Source organism: Opisthorchis viverrini (genome assembly GCF_000715545.1).
Source record: "Opisthorchis viverrini unplaced genomic scaffold opera_v5_86, whole genome shotgun sequence".
NCBI classification, from domain to species: Eukaryota; Metazoa; Platyhelminthes; class Trematoda; order Opisthorchiida; family Opisthorchiidae; genus Opisthorchis; species Opisthorchis viverrini.
The window spans coordinates 1,008,858-1,029,580 of record NW_008751742.1 but is presented as its reverse complement, the minus strand read 5'-3'; the positions used below and the strand labels follow the sequence as shown (position 1 = coordinate 1,029,580).

General features: G+C 43.9%; 3 protein-coding genes across 3 annotated transcripts in view; 1 reads left to right on the top strand and 2 right to left on the bottom strand.

The window, feature by feature from the left end:
* Positions 1-20,723, top strand: part of T265_04910 (hypothetical protein) — a gene marked incomplete at both ends in the record, with an annotated part of 66,055 nt that overhangs the window by 9,465 nt on the left and 35,867 nt on the right. The window contains one exon of the mRNA XM_009169770.1: positions 14,507-14,813. Coding sequence (XP_009168034.1) covers positions 14,507-14,813 — 307 coding nt within the window. The remainder of the gene's footprint in view (positions 1-14,506; positions 14,814-20,723) is intronic.
* Positions 88-11,289, bottom strand: T265_04909 (hypothetical protein; the record flags this gene model as incomplete). Its single annotated transcript, XM_009169769.1, has 4 exons — positions 88-873; positions 3,903-4,423; positions 4,868-5,039; positions 10,014-11,289. 4 exons carry the CDS (start codon positions 10,224-10,226, stop codon positions 154-156), a joined length of 1,626 nt encoding a protein of 541 aa, XP_009168033.1.
* Positions 18,456-20,723, bottom strand: part of T265_04908 (hypothetical protein) — a gene marked incomplete at both ends in the record, with an annotated part of 5,112 nt that continues 2,844 nt past the window's right edge. Inside the window, 2 exons of the mRNA XM_009169768.1 lie at positions 18,456-18,509; positions 19,534-19,859. Of these exons, the coding sequence (XP_009168032.1) occupies positions 18,456-18,509; positions 19,534-19,859 (380 nt within the window). The remainder of the gene's footprint in view (positions 18,510-19,533; positions 19,860-20,723) is intronic.

The window sequence follows — 20,723 nt, the reverse complement described above, 5'->3', positions numbered from 1 at the left end:
GAAGTCGCGTGTGTGTTTCTGTACAATTTCACCAACTTCTCCATTCGCATTTCCTGCTGTATGTATAAAAGCTATTGTGTTTAAGTAATTTTTATTGGGGTATCTGTTTTGTGATGTTGTGTTCTGGTATCTAACGTTATTTAAGGCTGTTAGTTACAGGTTGGTATACGGGGTGGGGTTGTGTCGTTCGGCTTTGTGTGAAAGTAGCTTTGCGTTACTACCATCATACCCGGTTGCGTTGTTTTGAAATTGGCTGTGCTTGGTAAGAGGGTGGGTTGGATGTGGGGGAGATGTTTCCAGTAAAGAACATGACAGAGGTTTATCATTCCCGGTCTGTTTTCCTGGGGTTGAATACTCAGTGGAACTGGTAAACCATGCAGAGGTCGCTTTCGGAATATGGGTTTCGTGATGGGTACTTGCATAACCAGACAATTGATGATGTTCACTTGTGGATGCACGCGGCATGATAGGTAAATCTGTTTCGTTGAACTCTATATGCAGTGGTTCATAGCCGGGCGACGTCAAATAATCCACTTCTCGTGCATGGATCTCTTCTAGTGATGGTCTAGTATTTGATCCAGCAACCTCTGTTCTTGTAGGCGAGTTAATTCTTGTATCTGCTGCAGATTGGCGCCGACTCGTGCTGGTTTCACTGTCGTTCGTATTGACATATGTGAGGTTTATCATTGGACCTGCCTGCCCCCTCGCGCCTGCAGTAATTGCTGGCGCGACTGCGATTGCTGCAGCCGCAACCGCTGCAACGGAAGCGACGCCTATATCTCCCGGTCCGAGTGGACCACCTCCGAGAATTGCTGCCATTGAGTTTTGTTCTTCGTTCTTCTTTCTTCGTTGCAAGAAATCTTTTATCCAGCGCTGAAAGACAAAGCGACACGGAAATACATTGTGATGGCACGTACTTTGCCTGCTCGTAAGAAAGTTTGGACTACTGATTACTCTCTAGTAGTGAAAAGTGCTCGCCACTTATTCCAACGTTCTAAGCCTCAAGACCGCCATCCACCTCCTCTTGATAAGGCACGGCTATGAATCGGGATAGGACTGAGAGTTCAATCGGTGCTTCTGCGCCTCTCGTTTGTTTTGGAAGTGATTAAATGTAGTTGCTCCAACTAAGATCCCATGAGGATCACAGAAGTGAATGGCTAGGGCATCACCACCAGTGCGTTGTTACTTTCGTCACCCCTTCATTTGTGAACGAGACCGTAGCACATAAAACGTATTTGTAGTGCGCAATTTATAGTGAGCAAACTGGGTTAGCTTAGTGGGTGTTGTCTTCTGGTTTTGGTACCTGTTCATAACTGAGCAGTTGGTGGTTTTACGTGAGCTGAGATATTGCTTGGATGCTTTCACCTAGACAAGGGGATGGATGGGGTCTTCAGCCAAAACCTTTGGCTCAGGAGCCCAACCTCAAAGCAGTGATAGTTGACGTAGGACCGTCGGAACAGCTCAAATTTTCATGGCACAATTCACCACACATGTTTCAAGTGGCACCCGGGGGACCAGAAGACTGTTAGTCAGACTTCTACCCATTAACCAGCCTGGTATATGAGGCTCTCTGAATTTCGCACGTGCACTCCCCAGTATAGCTCCATGGGTTATGGAGATGCGCAGACAGTAACATTGCTGTATGTTTCAGTCTATTCGTGACAGACTGGTCATTTCTTCGGTATGTGCTTCGCGCCCGCAAACTGCAAACTTATGCTGCACGACGTGCGGTTTCTGAGCACTGTAAGTTGCGAAACACAATTATATCTTGGAAGTTGTATTAGCTCTGATGGAGTGTGATGGACAACGTAAGCGCTCGAATCCCGAAGTCTGAAATTGCGTTATCCATTTGTCGTCAAAGAGGCACTATACTGGGTCTCAAAGGACGCATGTACCACACTACTGTGCTATTCGGCTACGAGACTTGGCCGCTTCGGACAAAGGATCTGTGAAATTTAGATTTTTCTCAGAACTACAGCCGAAATCGGCTGGAGCCGGTGAATTCGCAATGAGATTATCAGGAGACCGGATTTTAGTGAAACAGAGGGTAATTCCCTCAATGCCTCCATCACTGCAATCTAAGGTGGCTGGGCCATGTGTTACGCATATTGAATTGCCGCTTTCCGAAATGAGCGCTGTTTTCCGTGCCTAATCCGAAGTGGCAGAAACCTAGACGTTGGCAGAATCCGATATGACAGGAGGGAATGAAGGGTGTTACAAAACGTTTGGTGCTGTCCACTCTGCAAGATGAGGTTTACGTGACCCTCTGTGCTTGGCTGGAGGCACTGAAAGATATGGCAGGTAACCGATGTCAGCATCTTCATATTGCCTAACTGAGTGCTGGATGTGTAAGCACCTCGGATTTTCCTGGGAGACTTGCCCTAAGTTTACCTCCCTTTCTATCTCTTTTTCCTTTCGATTACGAGGCCTCATTGAAATAAGTTGACACGATCGTACAGCAGTGAAGCACCAGTGTTTTCATCTAGTTTTATTGTCAACGATGATGATAATGGTCTATGAGAAATTCAGTTTTCATTGCACTGTACCGACCTTCGATGTCCTCATTTTACTGTAAAAGAAATCACATTCTAGCTTGTCGTCACAGTGCGTTCTGTTTTTAGTTCCGCTCATCTCTGTCTAGGTGCGTCTAGTGGTTTATGAACCAATCAGAGCAAGAAATTAGGGATCTTGTATAAAACATGGCAGTTCTTAGTGAGTGTGAAGCATTCAGTTACGATAATCACTACGGAAACGGCCCTAGTTTTTCGGATTTCAGTGTCTTATTTTGGTTTATGAGAACATGGAAAAACTCAAAAATTAGGTGGACAAGCATGTGTTTTTTTCTTGTACGAGTGGCCGAAGTTTCTAATTTTTCTAAGCCGTCTAGGTTTTGGGATCAGCCACTTTCTGTTAAGATTCGCCTGGATGTCAGCTGTCTTTTATCTCATTATGGAGCGTCGTTGTCTCGAGTCGTTAATTGTTGTTGTGAACTGCTGCTACGCCAGTGAATAACATCCAAACATCATGGTTTGCACTGTAGAATTAGAAACTACTGCGCTAAATTTCTAATAAAAGAACTCATACTGCTAGAGTTCAACAAATATAGATTCTAACTCTGTTAGATCGGACGAATCAATTTGAATTCGGGAATAACAAAACCAGGTCTTCTGCGACTCCTTACGTGGGGATACCTGGAGTTAAGACCAGTGCCTTCTGCTTGACTAGTGTGAGTTGTGTAACAAGCGAAGATTCATCTATGCTTTTGGTTGAATATCAGTGGGTTTGAACAGTGGGTTGGCCTACTATCATTAAAACTATCTACACAGACAGTCTGACACGGGTGTTTCATCAAGACATCAACGAGGCAAACATTTAGTTGCTCACTTGGACTACAGACAGTTTTGAGTTGGTGTATTTTTTCTACTCACGTTTCGGATGCACCCTGGAATACATATTTGACTCAATGCAAGCGGACTTTTTGGGCAATTTAATTTAATCCTTAAGATTTTTTTGTCATTCCGATTGCGCTTCTTCAGTGTTTTTGTATGATCGCGCGTTCTTCAAATTTCTGACGTCCATTCTCTGCAAAACATCAAAATATTCAGCGCATATCATCCGTTCGCTGAATTTATGGTCAGCTTTAATTTTATACACACAAGACTCCTTTTAAACTATAAAAAATTCAGGAGTCGAAACACGACCTCCTAGTGCTTAACCCTAGCTTTATCAGCATTCCTCTTCATCTTGGCACAAAACATCGGGGTATGTAGAATATGGAATCGCCATAAATTTACTAATAGACCGCTGTATTATGTTGAAATTCCAAATGTTTGAGTTGAAGGGGGGGGGGCAAAGAAACTATAGTGATAGATTTCTTTTTAGCAGTTTAATAAATGACTCACATGTAGCACTGATATTACTGCGTGATAGGCCAGTGGAATAGGGATCAACACAGTAGCCCATACTGGGGCCACAGCCGCCATATCACCTTCCGGTTTGGTCAGTGATGTCCGCAACAAAGGCACACAGAGGAGACCGTTAAAGACTGCTGCTTCTGTCGCCAGCGTTTTTGCAGCTTGTAGTCCTTGTTTAGTCGCTTGACCACAGATCCAGCCGAGAACAAATCCAAGCGTGATGACCAGCAACAGGCCTAAAATTAGCCCCAGCTTGTAATCGAACTCGTTAAACGCGTAGTGATTGATGTAAACACCCAGCGTGACCAGTAGGATCCCTGCCAATAACAGGAGAGGTCTGGTGAACCAGGTGAGTACAGCGTGTGCCAAACCAGGCCGGCATCCGCGCAGAATTGTACCGATTGTTTGAGCACAGGCTACAACGCATAGCCAGCCAACAGTTTTGCCTACGTCCATCGGACGCCGATACCAGTAATTACTAATTACAAATGTCCAAACCGGGGAAGTGACTGGAATATGAAGGGACAATGTGGAGATCACCACTCATTTGTAAATAAATTTGGTGTTAACGATAGACTCATCTAAGGTTCGAATCAACATGTTGCATAAGAATCTCATTCCGGTTCGACACACCAAGTCTTTTTCTTGACATGAGGTCGAGGGTTTTCATAGGAAAAAGGAACGAAATTCTCATGCGGTCCATTTATAGGCATTCTTGAAGTTTCTGGTAGAACTAAATTTTTTGTACCACTTTCTAGCTGGTTTTCTTCTGTAATATGTCCATACACTAGCTTGTCAGGGTTAACCTTCTCGGGTGAGAAAATCATCCTTCCTACAATGGAACCTTAACAGCTGTTGTTTCCTGTTTACGTAGTGACAATACATTGCATTTTGTGTGCTGCTTAACAAAGGACATTTTCTAGGTCACACTTTTGTAAATGTCATCCACTCACCGATATCGAACCAGCTTGTCATGAAGGAAAGCGCGGCCGACAGTTGACGGTCACCCTGAACGAGATACGTAAACAAGTATGCCAGTCCACCACCAGGCACTGTAGTTGTGACGAATAGCCCAAAAGCCTGATCTTCGTCCAGCGAGAAACAGGCAATCACGGCGAGCGTAATCTAAAATATCACAGGGATATATGGGGTGAATTGTGAGACTGCCATTACCCAATACATTCGCACTTGCACACTTTGGTTCGTATAAACAAACCTGTATAATATGAGCCTATTTACTTCTTACAGACTTATTCCATAATCAAGCTACACCCATTTGACGAGTGCACACTCATGTCCTCTCCGTAGTCTGTTGATATACTTGGTGGACTTGATAGCAAGGCTTGTTTGACTAGGGTAGACTTGCGTTCCTAATGTCGTATTTAGTGCATCTGTGCACGCTGCACAGATGCTGTGCAATAGATGGGAAATGGTTGTAATAATTCAAGGCGACGTAATCTCAGGTGGAAGCAGACGTAAAGTCACGTCGGGTTTCGAAACATGAATATTCCCTTCCCAAATATTTGTGCTATGTTGAGCCATGCACTGTTTGTTTGTACATCAACTTGTTTCCAGCTCAAGTTACCATCTCAAATGGGTGTTTGTTTGCTATGCTTTCGATACACACGCATATATAATGTATATTATATATATATATACATATATATATATATATAATGTAGCCTGCGGAGCACTTTCTACCTGACCGTACAGGAGGGTTCGTTCGTGGCGCCGCGCCTCCATCAGAGGAACGAGACTCTTTGGAAGATCAGTTTACAAGAAGTTTGCGTTCCATTTGAAATCAGAGTATCCTACCACCATCCAGGTTACCGTTGTTGGGTACAAAACGACAATGAGACTGCCAAACATGTGTTAGTGTGATAGTCTCCCGACCATGTCATCATTTGTAACTCATTGCATTCGTTGAGTTCATTCATTCTGGAGCAGAATCGGCTGCACAGCTTCAAGTAACTGTATGGTTACGTTGCGTAAACGTGATGTGAGGATTCGATACTATGAAAGTCACTATTATGAGGTATAATAGTTGGGTCGGACGATGCGTCAGGTTACGTTTATCTTAGGGACCGCATGGTAGGGATTCTAAGTAGCCTCGGTCACTTTTCCTCGTTGATTGAAGTCGATGCTTTAGAAATGCATCCTAAAAACTTGTCTTGCGTGTGGTAACTCTAATACCCGCTTGCATTCTTAGTTGTGCCCACTCAACTGACCGAACTTTGTATGTGTTATACCTACTCATCCAGTGTACTTAAGATCATAGGTCTGCTTACAAACTACATCACCTTTCCAGTGGACGTTCCTTAGCTTTCATAATGTTTTTATGTGTTGTCTGCAGTTTCGATGTGACTTGAAACTGCTAAGCCTTGGGGACCTAATCACACCTTTTTTCCGGTGAAGAACGCTTGAATAACTCAGGTTATATGAATTGCCACAATCTACACTGGTGACCGTATCCAGTTTACCTTTTGGACTCGATCCAGAAACAATGACTTAGACGGTTGGGAGTAATTCGCGTGGATGTTCATCTAGTACTGAAATTTTTTTGGCATTGGAGGAGTTCCCTCATAAGGTATGTGCAACGGATGACGTCTGCTGACTAAGTCCTGAGTGCCACTTTTTGTCAGGTCAGTTCACTCATCCGCTTAAGGATTAAATGTAATTATAACCTCAGTTTATCTACTAATATTAATCTCGAAATGAGCCATCGAAAACCAAACACCATCGGAAGATGTCCTCAGCTGACTGTTGTGCATGTTGTGTAGGCCATTCCGCAATTATATGGTACCAATCAGGCGCGAAATGTGGTACAGCTAACTGGTTTTGCGCAACTATGCAGCTGTTTTCTTGTCAGGATTCCTGAACAGCTCGCCTGTCACAAATCCCAGCAAGGATTCGAACCTGCAATTTTACGGATAGGGATTTCAGCATTGCCATTTAGCTGCATGGGGTTGTTCAACAGTTTGGTTTACTTACAGAATATAATGCAACCAACCTTCAATCACGTTGCTCGAATTGCGTGATCTGGTGTTGGCCAACTTCGTGACTCAGAAAGCCAGAAAACCGTTTGACATTTGGGGTAGATTCATTGTTAGCAATTTCCTGTTTGTAGGTGGTCTAACAGCCCGGCGATTTTGAGTAACACTGAATATCGGATTTAAACCTACTTGAAACTTGTCTTCGTATGAATTTACGTCTGGGCAGTGGAATTTTGTTTGCTGTAACGCCACTTTTATGTCATGGGATGTCACTGAACCGCCTTATTTTGTGCCTACTAATGGATTCACTCTTGGGGACGTTCATGTCAGTCTCTCTGTCTTCAGAACCTTGTGAGGGATTGCTAAAATCAATAGTTCGCAACCAGCATTGCTTTGGTCTTGCGCTTAAACATTTTCTCCCATTGGTTTTCCGCTTAGAAAATGGATTTTTCCACGTTGGACGCCATCAGCCAGCAGACCTCATTTCCCCATGAAAAGTTGGCGTTAAATGTATTTTTTTTGGCCATTTTTCAAAATGTCATTTTTGTATGCAGCTAATCCGCGGCTCACGTGTGGTACATTCGATCTGTCCTTGTAGGGTTCGCAGTTTCTTGACAGCTATTTTCTCACGGATAGTCTGAATACGATAAGACAGTGTTACTTTAGAGTCTTTTATGCTCCCATGTTTCTATGGGCCTGTATTTGCACGCGATCACTTTTACATGTTTGTTGGATAGAAATCTGCAGTGTTAATTCTCATGGGCATGTTTCCCTGTGGCCCTATTTTACCACACCTGATAATGCTTCAGATGAGTATTATTGTCATTTAACGATATAGTTGAACGTGTATTTCCGGCAAAGTTCAACATTCGTGGCAAAGTATATTTATCGATTCAAAGCCATGGACTGTTTTTTAACTGACCTTCATCGGTGAGCTCAGTATATTCCGTCTTAGCTTTTATGGTCGTTTATTCCAAAGCGCCCGTTTATGGTTGATTGGATGATACGAATGCTTTGATCTTAATTCTTCATTCTGTGGACACTGTGGCTTCTGAGGAAAGACCACACGTTGGGTCTTATTTCAGGAAATCTTTTTGTTTGGAACACCAACTGGATCAACCCTAGCAGCAGATCTTGGCGCTTTTACCTCAACTTTTGACTCTAACACAATGAAGTACAAAGGCTGATGACGTACTGTTATCTTTGTTTGGGTTCGCTTATAAACGGACATCCCCCTAAAATGCCAGTTTTACCATTACTGAAAATTCCATCTTAGTAGAAGATCGAACCTATCCTTTGGAAAAAAATCTCTGCTTTAAAAGGACATCAAAAGAGTGTAAATCTTTTCAATTCCACCCACGTCATTGCCTGGTCCAACGATGTTCGCCCATACCGTTAGTTTTTCTGCCCTGGCAACACCACAATGCTTTGGTTAAACGGGTTTATAGAGGCGCGCACACTAACTGCTACAAGTGCACACGGGCTTACAAGGATAGACATGAATATTTGCAGTTTTGTCAAACCCAGTCTGAGTGATTCGGACACACGAGAAAATTTAACCTCCCTGACTTGATTCAGTAGTTTGTTCCGACTATGCTTCCTTACTTTAGTTGTGCAGCCGTCAGTCTACACAATTTTGAGAACCACATATCGTCCCTACTCTTTTTACAATAGACAGTTGATAGTTAATATTGTACAAAATTTCTACATGGCGTTTCGCCTAGGATAATCCTGACAGAAGCACAACGCGTTTAACAAATCAAGGTTCAGTTTTTCCCTCGTTTTCTCCATAGAAAAGTGATGGTTTAGGCTCTGAGCACCATAACTCATTTGAGTGGGATCAGGTGGTTAGTTGGTACTAACAACTAACTAAGTACCATGAGTATGACTTTTGGATCCTGGTTTCTGTTGGGGATTTGCGCTTCGTGGTTATGTACAGTGATGTGCTAGAAAGGGGACTGTAATCAGGCGAATAGATATCGATCGTAAGCCAAACCTAACGATGCTGAATGGAGTCGATGTTGGCGGGGGTGTAATCCCTATTTGATGAGGTTCAATAACCTCATTTCCCTTATTGTATCACTCTTCCTTGTAAAAAGGCCCTTAGGTGGATTTACACCAAATGCATCGAAAAATCCACTGGGTATCGAATAGGATGTCATTTTTCCATTTGTTTTCACCCTTCATTTGTTGAGCTTGGTAGACTGAAACTTCCAATGTCCCTAGTTGCTTCTTCTCATATCGGTTAGCGTATCTTCTCGTTGTGCTTGTCACGATGGGCTTTGTCGCCGACTTCCGTGCATTCTGATGACAGTCACAAGTGACATGGTCCGGATGTATTGACATCTGCAATTCTTCTGGTTCCCTGTGCACTCAATGAACAGAAAGAGGAGTTGGGGGAAATGTCTACGCAATTGGAGTTTGAGCCCTAGAATGTATAACTTGGCTATCCTGGTAATCTGTTTACTTAATTTCGACATCGCATAAACTTATTTTCCTGTTCAGGCCTTATTCCTGGATCCCAGGAATCCTATCCTTACTCACAGACTGCTCACCTTGGGTGTGTACAACACCTTTTGGGTTGTCTTATCCCGATATCGAAATGCAATAAGTTATCCATCCGCACCTTTTGAACTTAATTTCGGGAATTTTCCACGCGGAATAAGTAAATAGTCTACTTTCCACGTTTATCGATTCATCATTGATTAAGATATTCCCTTGAGGGCTCCATTGAAGCAATAAGTCGTCCCACAGGGGTTTCATATCGCTGGAACGGCCTTTCTCACTTTTTCAAATGGCTCCCGATCTTGTTCCAGGAGGAAATCCTTGGAATCTAACCACCAACAGAGATTCAGAAATCCCCAAACATTTCAAGCACCACATAGCACTTCTAGGAGAAATGAGTTGTAGATCGCAATTCTACGCACTTCGAAAACGTGTTAAACTAGGTTCCAGTTTAAAGGCGGATTCATAGTGTTACACAATGTGTTTAGCTTACTCCCAACACATCACTACAATGACCACACGTCATCAAAGTGTCAAGTGAGACAGGTTTTTGCGTAAAAAAGTACTTCAAAGTTCGTCTTGGACCTGAATTTATACTTACTGTGGGGACAAGAAGCAGCTGACAGCATAATCCAAGTATGATCTCTCGGGGCTGTTTGAGTTGTGCGTGCATTAACATGGGGTCGTTGCAACACCCGACAGATAAAGCGATCAAAAAAGCAATCACAGCTGCACTCCAGTCCGAAGCAATATAGAATTTTTGCGGTCTCAACCGTACGGTTACGTGGAGAACTTTCTCCCAGTACCCTTCCATGGATTCATTGTAATACGGGGTTTCGTACACTTCATCTGGTGTCTCCTCACCCTCTAAGAAATTTTGTTTGATGACAAATATTTGGGCGGTCGCGATGGTAACCCAGTATTGAGGTTTGGTTTCTTTGTTCTGTTGTCTTTCACCGGATTCCTCTATTGTCCCGTATTCTGTGGACTTCTGGTCGCCAGGTTTACTGGTGGAGTCTGTCAGTACCAAGTACACCTTGATGTCGCTGTGCCCCAGATTGTCTCCAAACAAGTAAAACCGTTGAATAGAGGTTTCACGCGACCTGAGTGTTGTCACATTATCTCCGTTGCTCTCATCTCTTGCTCTACACGGAGCTACCGGTTTGAAGTCTTCCGCACATACATACACGTTTTTTCCACAATCGGGAGAGCGCGAAGTACGATTAGCTAGCCTGTGGTGTACTCGTACATGGTCATGTGCCTTTTTGGTCTCTGTAAAGTAAACACTATGATCGTTGTTTGAAATAATACGGTACTGCAGTTGTCCTATCGGCTCGCTTTTCTTAACCCCTTCAGCAGGTTANTACGGTACTGCAGTTGTCCTATCGGCTCGCTTTTCTGAACCGCTTCAGCAGTTGATGGTCCACGCAGCTTTGCTAGTTGCTCCGATGCAACCCTTTTAATCTCTTCTATGTTTTCACAACAGCAATTACATTCAAGCTCGAGATGTTGTTGTTGTCCCACATTCAACAGAAGGCTGTGCGGACGACCTGGGCTTGGGCGGGATAAATTGGTCGGAGGGACTAATCGGAGTTCTACAGAGCAGTTTGGCACGTCATTCTCGTTTTCTGAAGTCTGCGTGACTTCTGCTGTTCTCGTGAGCAATCCGTCAGTTGACTGTGTTTGATACGAGGATGCATATCCAATTAGCAAACAGTAACACACACTTAGAATAAAACCGCGCATGGAAAGCCCAACACAAACGGGGCTTATACCCTCGAGGCTTTTAAACTCCTCCTGTCAAATCCGAGCAACTTCTTTTCACAACATAATCTTTGGCAGACTATTACGGAACATTTGGGTTCGACAAGCAACACTCCTGCACTGTTTTGCACAAGTCACCCAACCACACATGTTTTCCCATTCGCAATGATTGGCTGTGGCCACTTTCGCCGTTGCTTTTCCTATTGGTCAAATCGCCTGTGACGCGAGAATCGATCAACTGTCGGCTGGTAGGACATCCTCGTCTGCCACTCGGGTCGTTGGTCAGACAGGTGGGATCAGACAGGCAGGTTGCGCGCTGTTGTGCACGGCTAAAAGAACGTGCACCCATTTATGGGAAGCGAGATACGGATGGTTGGTTTTCACCATGTACATGTGGGGTTTTCCACAAAACAGTAGCTAAACCATCTTTCGTTTGGTGCAAAACATTTTCTCTTGGTCTCTCTTGTCAAACCCTAGCACTGTCGCCATTTTTTGCTGTCATCCGGATGGCGCTGTACCTGGCTGTGAACGCGTTTGTCTTTCATTACCCGGGTCATTTCCTGTACCCGGTAAATGACCACTCGGTTCGCTACGTTTGCGTCCGGTTTTTACAATAGCCACCTGCTTGAATAGTCGTATGAAGCAAGCCAAGACTGCTGCATTTCCTAATAATGTTCCAGACTAATCGCAAACAATTCTCATAGCGCTGGACTCACCTGCTCAAAATTAGTGAATGCCACTTGTAGTTACTGTCCTTCGTGAATACTTAGCATAGTTATTGCAGTTTAGTACGAGATACGGTCAGCTAAATTGACGCGATTACCGTCAGTTGGCTAGAGCCTTGGATATCTCAATACCTGGAAGACTAGCTATCTGGGATTGTTGAGGGTTTCTGCATCAATGAGAAGTTTGTGATATCTACACAACAGATCCTCTGGCTTTTCTCAAGCTGAGACAACATGTGGTTAGGGGGTGATCGAATCTCCCGTGCACACGAATTGGTATGCAAATGATTCGTTTCATGATTGGTAAAAATTCATCAATGGGTTACCGAAGCTATGCAGGCAGCGCAATTTTAGCCAACTAAAGGAACCTGCCAAGGTCGAACACAGCTCACACATATACTTAACTTGTGTTGTGATAGCTGAACGCCTTCCTGGACATGCGTTCGGCCAAGTTCTGGATTTCGAGACAAGCGCTTCCTTTTTGAACGCACGCAGTGTGGACACCGATTGGGAAGTGCATTCCCACCCCCTCACACGCCATCCCCCCAGTGAAATTCGGTTGAGCCTACATGTGATTGTCGCTGGACACGTTTTTGTTGTTCATTTGATGCTGACTGAGTCTACAGCCGGCGGCGAAGCTGCTGCAGTGGAATAGTCCAATTAGGTCCATATGCACTGCTAACAGTCAACTGCCTTCGTCTCCCCACTAGTAGAACATTTCTGATTCAGCTGCCCTTTTGCAATTTTGCCTGGACACTTTTAGACCAACAGTAGTAGCCTCCTACTTGTCTGAAATCAGTACGTGTGACTGTCTTGGGTACTAGCACAAGTGTTAACGGTAATAGGGGGGAAAATTCCCTTTTAGAATATTTTTGAATGCTCTGTTTTTACACACTTCGCAATATTCTGCGGTGGAAATTGTTTCGTTCAATAATCTCACCATAGATGTCTAACCGATGCTTATTTGGCAGACAGTGTGCTAATAATACGATACGGGAGAAAGTATATAACATGAAAATAGCAAGATACATTCACTTGCAAGCCAATTTGGTTATGACGGTAGACTCACCTAGAACCCAGCCGAATCCCTCTTTTATGATGTTTTAAGCAACTGCGTGTGTTACACCAGGCTGCACCATGTTTCAGTTGACACGATATTCGAGGTGTCGTATAGGCGTAATACACTACTCATAAGGTTGCTGTCGGAGAGTTTTCAGCAACCCTATAAGTAGTGTATTACGTCTGTACAATATAACACGGATTTTCTCACAAGTGGTGAAAAGGCGAGTAGTCGTTTCAACTGCGGCTAAACTAGCACTATACGTACTATGCGCAAGCAGAATTTCAGCGCCCAATTTACGTAAGCTGCAAACAAATGACTCATTGGGCACGATTATTGCTTTTTACAAACTGGTCACACTACCATACTCACACGATTTATCAGTGAAACGATATTTTTGACTGTGATTTGGCAATACGGCCCACAAAACTAGTGCCACGACGAATCGAAATGCCGCTTGTATTGTTTGGACCATTTCTGAAGTTGTCTTTCCAAATGGTGCCAGAACTTTACTTGATGGAGTTAGTCAAAGCTTGAACTATCCTCACTGTTGATACACCATACAGGTAGGAAAGTTTTCTCGTCTGGTATCACTGCCTGGTGCCTCTCGAATGCATACACGAACTTGAGAAGCAGCTACGTTTAGGTGGTTTTCCCTTAGGCACCTAGCGTCATGCAGAGACTGCTTCTCGACGTTTGTGGCAGTTGAGATCTGCGTTCTGCAAAAGACTAGGTGCATGGAATCACCACGACTAAGTCAGGCTTCAGCACAGGAGTGAGTATTCTTGATTGGCGGTTCAGGTACGTCCTTTGGGTGTCGATCATCAGGTTTATCGGGTCGATTGAAAAAAGGATCCTTCAGCGCAGGAACAAAAAAACCTCCGAAGGAAGTCATTCATCGAATTAATCAAATGCGAGGAATGAAAACAACGTAACACAGATTTCAACTGAACCAATAAAATTGCTGGAAACATGGTCTCTAGTTAGTCAGTCACATCGGACTATACCAGATACCTCTCCAGATGCATGGAAACGCTCACGACTAGCAAACAACATCCGTGATCATTGCATGCCTAAGTCCCAGTATAAAATGAAATAGACGCTTGTCGACCACGGAATCGGACCCTTCGAAAATGACAGTGTAGACGTAGTCAAACCAGGCTCTTGAGGAAGACAAACTCGATCGGTGCGCCAGATGGAATGACCTGCTCCAGGGAGCTTATAGGGAAGTGAATATGAAATCGGGCAAGCATAAGGTACCTGTTAGGAAACATACAAAGATCAGCTACGTTTAGGGTTTCTGGGATTGTGGAGGAGCTAGTCATTAACGGATATGTTAGTTTTACTTGGGTCAATCGGGACGTTAATGTAACAGTGGCAGGTTGTTAGGAAACGTGACGAGAGCAGTTATGCACATATAAATTGCTTCATAGCTTGGATTAACATCCAGTGCTATTTCATGGAATTTTATTATTTTTTTCGCTTATGAATTACAGTAGTCAATGTGTTGACAGCCGCATTGCAAATGCATCTTTACCTTTTTAGTTATGCGGCTCAATCGCCCACAGTTTGTGAGGCAACAGTGTGAACCAGCTGAACTCTATATAGACGATATCGCAAGTGCATTAACCACCGCTGATGCTGGGGTTCGTGCAGACCTAGATGGTGTGGCGTTGCATCGTTTATCAATAAGTGATTGCGCTCAAAACGATGGAACGGAGGGGTTCACCATGGGAGATCAAGGCGACCAGGAGAAGACTGAAGCAGATCACACTGAAGAAGCACAGAACCACCTTGTCCGGGTTAAAATCGGAGGCCCAGGAGAGCTACTTGGTTTGCCACAATCGTTTGGGTGAGGCTCCCCTCTTTTGTCGATTTTTTCTCCCTCAAATTGTATGTAGGTAGTTTTTCTAATTTTGGATCACATGTGAGTAATTATTATTACGATTCTTGTGTCTTTCAGTCTTATATGTCGTAATCCGCGGTATTTTATCGCCTTCATCTTGCTACAGTTACTTGGATTCTTCTGCAAACGTATTTGAAACGTACACTGGAGGTTGTTTATGTCACAATGAATACCTGCAAACGTCTTCGACAGATTATGAGCTGTTATTACAGCATCCTTTGACGGTCAGCAGTTTTCGTAGTTCACTAGCCTATTGGACTATGCCGACTGATACACTGATTGTCTTGTGCCTGAATGGGAAATGAATGAATTGCTGAAAACTTAAGTTGAATATGGAGATGGGAACATGTGTGCCATTACGAATCCTAGCATTTACCGAATACGCAATGCGTTAATGGTTGAAGACAGAGGGATTTTGTGGAGATTTCGTCCTGTAAGTGAAGCCAATCTATACTGAAAAGCCGAGAAGCACTGTACAGCTGTTTCATCCTTATTGGGAATCATCAGCAGTGTGCATCTCACAGTGGAAGAATAAACTTCACCCGATGAGTGAAACTTCTGTCTGAGAAGTCTTTGCTGGAGGAGCCAGTCAACACGTGTGACCGTGTGATGTGGATCCCGTGATTGAAGGATGAGCGGCGCTATATCCTAAATGCAAGTTAATCACACTGCTGATCAGCCACTCGTGACCGAACGGTTAAGTGTTCAAACTACTAGCCGGGACGTCGCGGGTTTCGTGAGATGCGTACTGCTGTTGATTCCCCGTAAGGATGAAACAGCTGTACAGTGCTTCTCCGCTTTTCAGCAGATTGGCTTCACTTACAGGACGAAATCTCCACAAAAGTCCCAAATCTTCTCACACTACCAACACAGAGAGATTTTCCTAGACTTCTCACTTCCTTTTTACTAGGTTGTGTTGCAAGTGCGATTCGGGGTTGAATTTATGCTCTATCGTTAAGCGTTTCAATCTTCCCATTTTGGGTGCAGCTCCCAAAATACCAGCAAACCAAATCAAAATTATTGCGAGGAACGTTTACACTCGGTAGGCTATCAATTTCACAGATAAGCGAGGTGTGAAAAAATCGTCTCCTTAGTATTAGGCTGATTCGTTTTTTTACGCCGCGACTCTTAAACCAACTTCGGTCCCAGGGAATCGAGGTAGTAGTGCCACTGTCAATCTTGATGTTCGCAGTATGACATCTACACGAGGAGGTAGCGCTTGCGTGTTTATTCCTTTCGTGCTAATTTCGATCTGCGACATAAATGCGCCATACTACGCGTGTCTGAATAGTTGACAGGCCTTTTCGTGACTGACTGCCACACCTACGATGACCAACCTTTTGTAATTGTAACCGCAACTGCATCCCTGGGCTAGCTATTCGCGCCATTAAGGCGAAGACTCATAATGAGGTCGCATTGGAGCGACCGGAATTCGGACCCCCTCTGGACATGACATGCAAGTGACAGCCGGCTCTTGATAAGCTGTATATTAGTTTCATCCATGAAGATCATTGCTGTCGAAGAACAACGTGACGCACTACTCTTTTGCTTAGATTCTTATGTGATATCCCTCAAGCTGTCTTCAATACTGGTCGTCTTAGTCATATGTATTCCGAGCCACCTTGATGTCTAATGATGCCGTCTGCCAAATAAGATTTACGAATGTGTTATCCTTGAGCAGTTCGATGACGTAGTTCTTCTGTGAGCCGGTCAGTTTTCATACAGCCGTTATGTGGCAATCTTGGTGGTTGTCAGTGTTCCATGGGGGATTGGCCAAGAATGTCAGAGAAAGGCTATGGCACCACAGGTTGTAGGTTTCAGTCCCCCCTCGGAACTCACTTGATGAGTATCACCGCAAAAATGGTCCTTTTCTAATGTGGTGCTGTCTACAACAGGACAACTGTTTATCCAACCTGTCCAGCCAAGAAGACGTTTTACCGATTGCCGTGGCCCATCAACTCAGGAATAGCCATTCGGGAGGAGAGATAACATCGTGGTGAGTTGTGTGATGGGATGAGAACCGTTTTCGGATTAGCTGGCCATGTCGAGGGATGGACTTCCGTGTACAGTGGGTGGTGCCACATTTAGTTGGCGGTGAGCCGAGTGTGCATCCAACTGAACACCTTGTACCCGATGTAAATCCGTGGAAGTGATACTAGTTTTAGGGAGAATCGGGTACAAATAAGCACTTTGGGATCCTATCGAATGTGGAAGGCTGTCCAGTGTTCCACCCACTCATGAGACACTAGCACCGAGATATAGAGAGTGTTCCAGTCTGAATTTAATCTTGTGAACTATTAGTTGTATGCTTATAGAAAATGTGTCGTGAGTATTATTCATTGTTTGCCTACGAATCGACCTTTCACCCAATCATTTGTTGTAGAAAGTTGAATGTTGTAGGAACGTCTTAGTCTGGCGTTTGTCAATCTGTTCTTGGCAGTCCATTCGGGAGGAGAGATAACATCGTGGTGAGTTGTGTGATGGGATGAGAACCGTTTTCGGATTAGCTGGCCATGTCGAGGGATGGACTTCCGTGTACAGTGGGTGGTGCCACATTTAGTTGGCGGTGAGCCGAGTGTGCATCCAACTGAACACCTTGTACCCGATGTAAATCCGTGGAAGTGATACTAGTTTTAGGGAGAATCGGGTACAAATAAGCACTTTGGGATCCTATCGAATGTGGAAGGCTGTCCAGTGTTCCACCCACTCATGAGACACTAGCACCGAGATATAGAGAGTGTTCCAGTCTGAATTTAATCTTGTGAACTATTAGTTGTATGCTTATAGAAAATGTGTCGTGAGTATTATTCATTGTTTGCCTACGAATCGACCTTTCACCCAATCATTTGTTGTAGAAAGTTGAATGTTGTAGGAACGTCTTAGTCTGGCGTTTGTCAATCTGTTCTTGGCAGTGTGTTGGTAGCTTGAGTGTCTCTTCGAGTGGTGACGAAAGGATTAAAGGCCATCTAAATAATTACCTACTTAGATGGATTTTAACATTTGTTGTTTAGCCGAATGTTGGCATTTTCGCTACTTTAATGCAACCTTTGATATTTGTTGGAGCACTTACATTCGTGTTTTAATTACAATTGTTATTGCAACTCACTTTCCCTGCTTGAAACCATCAGGGATGTGGAGCTCATTGTATGAGACGTATAGGAAGAATCTGACGGTGTCGACTAGATGGGGCCACTATGAAGGTCACTATAGATGTGCACGCTTGGTGGCGTTTCTGCTTTATTAATTTTTTACTGTACAATCCCCAGTTGCTGTTGCCGGCTCTTCAGGCTCAATACCACTTACCGATTCACGAACGAAATTGATTAATGTAGGCTTGCCGGAAATTGGCGATTTTTGTTAGCTCAAACAGGACAGTTTGGTAAAATCAATAAACAAGAGAACATAGGACAACGCGTTCTCGTTTGTTTTTACCCATTGCTTACAATCAACCCGTGCTCGGGGGACATTTTAGTGTGGATCTGTTTGTCGTTTCATTTCGTCCCGCGTTAGCTCAGAGCACTAGCCGAATTGCCCTCTTTCTATGATGTTCTTTGTCAGGACGCTTTGTTAGGTTACTTTTCCTTCAAGTTATTCGTATCGATAATAGTGTGATAGGGCTAACAGATGGCTGGATTTCGATGTCTATATTGGCACTAAAATTAAAATGGATGGTAAGACATATTAGCAAGAAATGTATCCAACCTTCTTGCACCCACACTCTTAATTCACGTTGGCAATAGGAGATGTTCACTTCATCAGACAATGAATTTTTGGAGCAATTATCAATTAAGAGTTTAATCCTGTTTTTCAATTTGGTTGACTAGCATATGACACGAACTTGTCAGCCCCTTGATTCAATAGAGAGGGTCCTCCGCCGCTTCACAACTTTGAATAAGTCATTCGTTTGTCCGTGCAGTTGTTATAAGGGTGAAAGCCGGGACCACAGCTAGCTACCTGGTAGGTCCTGAACCTGATGGGAACTTGTGGTTGGTTCTTTCTTCGAAGAAAAACTAGCATTGTTTGTCACATAGGATTGCTTTGCTGAATTTCCTTGGATCAACAGTTTAAAAAAAACTTCTGGCCAGTCTTCACTCTGTGTGAAATGCTGCTTCACACTTATTTTCTCCCATCGAATATTTTCAAAAATATTGCGTCGTTTAGTACTATAATCTCATAATGGGATAATTTGACCCTGGTGTTCGTGTAGCACAAGAACTTATCGGGCAGATTCGGGGCTTCTTATTTATAGAGGTTATTCGGTGCCAAAATCCAAATGAGTTTTCTCGAGATGGGGTTATCTCGGAAATGCAGACAACTTTCTTTAGTCAGCTAGCGGTATTCACCGAAACGATGGCCCAAGTGGTTAGAGCCCGGATTTACTGACCGGAAGGCCTGTGGTTTGAACCCGACCTCTGCCTGTCGATTTCCCATGTCTAGGCTTGGGCGACCTGGCAGTATCCCAGTCCTCGTGCCTCCTTCGTGTAGCATGACAGCTAGGCACCGAAAGGGTGCCACAGCAGAACGATTATTATTATTATTTTGTGTTTGAGGCGGCTGAATATGAACGTTTTCGTACCTGCGCACGATGACCTTTATAGTGGCCCGCGTCTCATGAAATGACTATGAGCATGAAAAACAGAATCCAAGACGGAAAGATAGCACTTACCATAGCAGCGGACCAACGACAAGGGAAGGTGTTGCTGATCGCTTCACAATTCATCGCTGAAGTGGTAGTGGTTATGGTAGAGTCGTTGTTCAGGATCGACAAATGATCATTCAACGAGGCTAAGCTGGAGGTATCGTGAGCGGTGAATCCGGGTGGAGGTGGTGGCATTGTGGCTGTTGCGCCAGGAGCACTTCCACTACTTCCACAAAGGAGACCGACAACGAACTCAGGAGCTACACGAGCGGGAACTTCCTCAGTTGACATATCTGTTTGGGATTGTTTTACCGAATCTGTGATGTTTGCAATCGCGACTATGTACACCGGCCCTGGAGCCAAAGGTCAAGTGGGGCTGAATAATGGAGGTACAGAACAGGAGAAGAGGAACTATGAATTGTCAGAGGAGGATATGGTGCAAAAATACAAAAAAAAAATAATGGTCCGTCGAATTATCTTAGGGGCTTCAAAATAACACTTGAGAGTTACGGATGTAATAAACCATCCAAATTAGTGCACTGTTGTATATCCGTAGCTGCGGAATACGATACGACTCCAGAATTTCGGAGTCCAAAGAGCTAGGGAAACTGTAAACAGCGCAAATAAATGTTTTTATAAAGTCGATAGACAGAACAATAACCGAAGAACGTGTCCAGGAATCAGTTCAGTACTACAGAGGGCAACCTCACCTGCAGATAACTTGATGACCTGGATGAGATGCATGTATCAATAATTATATAAACAAACAATGTACGCTATTCCATTTTCCAGAGACGAAAATGCTCCCAAACAATCTTCCTAGATGGGTACGCAAAACAAACAAATGGAATGAGTTCCAAAACAAAGGCAAGTTCGTATCGCTATCCTGATTGGCCAGTATTGCATTCTCATCATCGACAGCACATCAGTGTTCAACACTGATGCTTCACTGCCGCACAACCACGATGCATTTGAAAGCCTTATTGTGAAGAAAAGAATAAATGTTGCAGGGTAAGGGACTTGGTACTGATTTACTACAATCATTCCCAGGTGCCTACACTTCCAGACGCTCATTCGGGCAAGGTGGGTGGAAACCGACAAACGTAAAAAAAAGCGTTCAGCTGTAACACCCTTCCGGTGCCTAGCTGCCATGCTACCCGAAGGAAGCACGAGGGCTGGGATACTGCCAGGTTGCCCAAGCCTAGACAGGGGAAGTC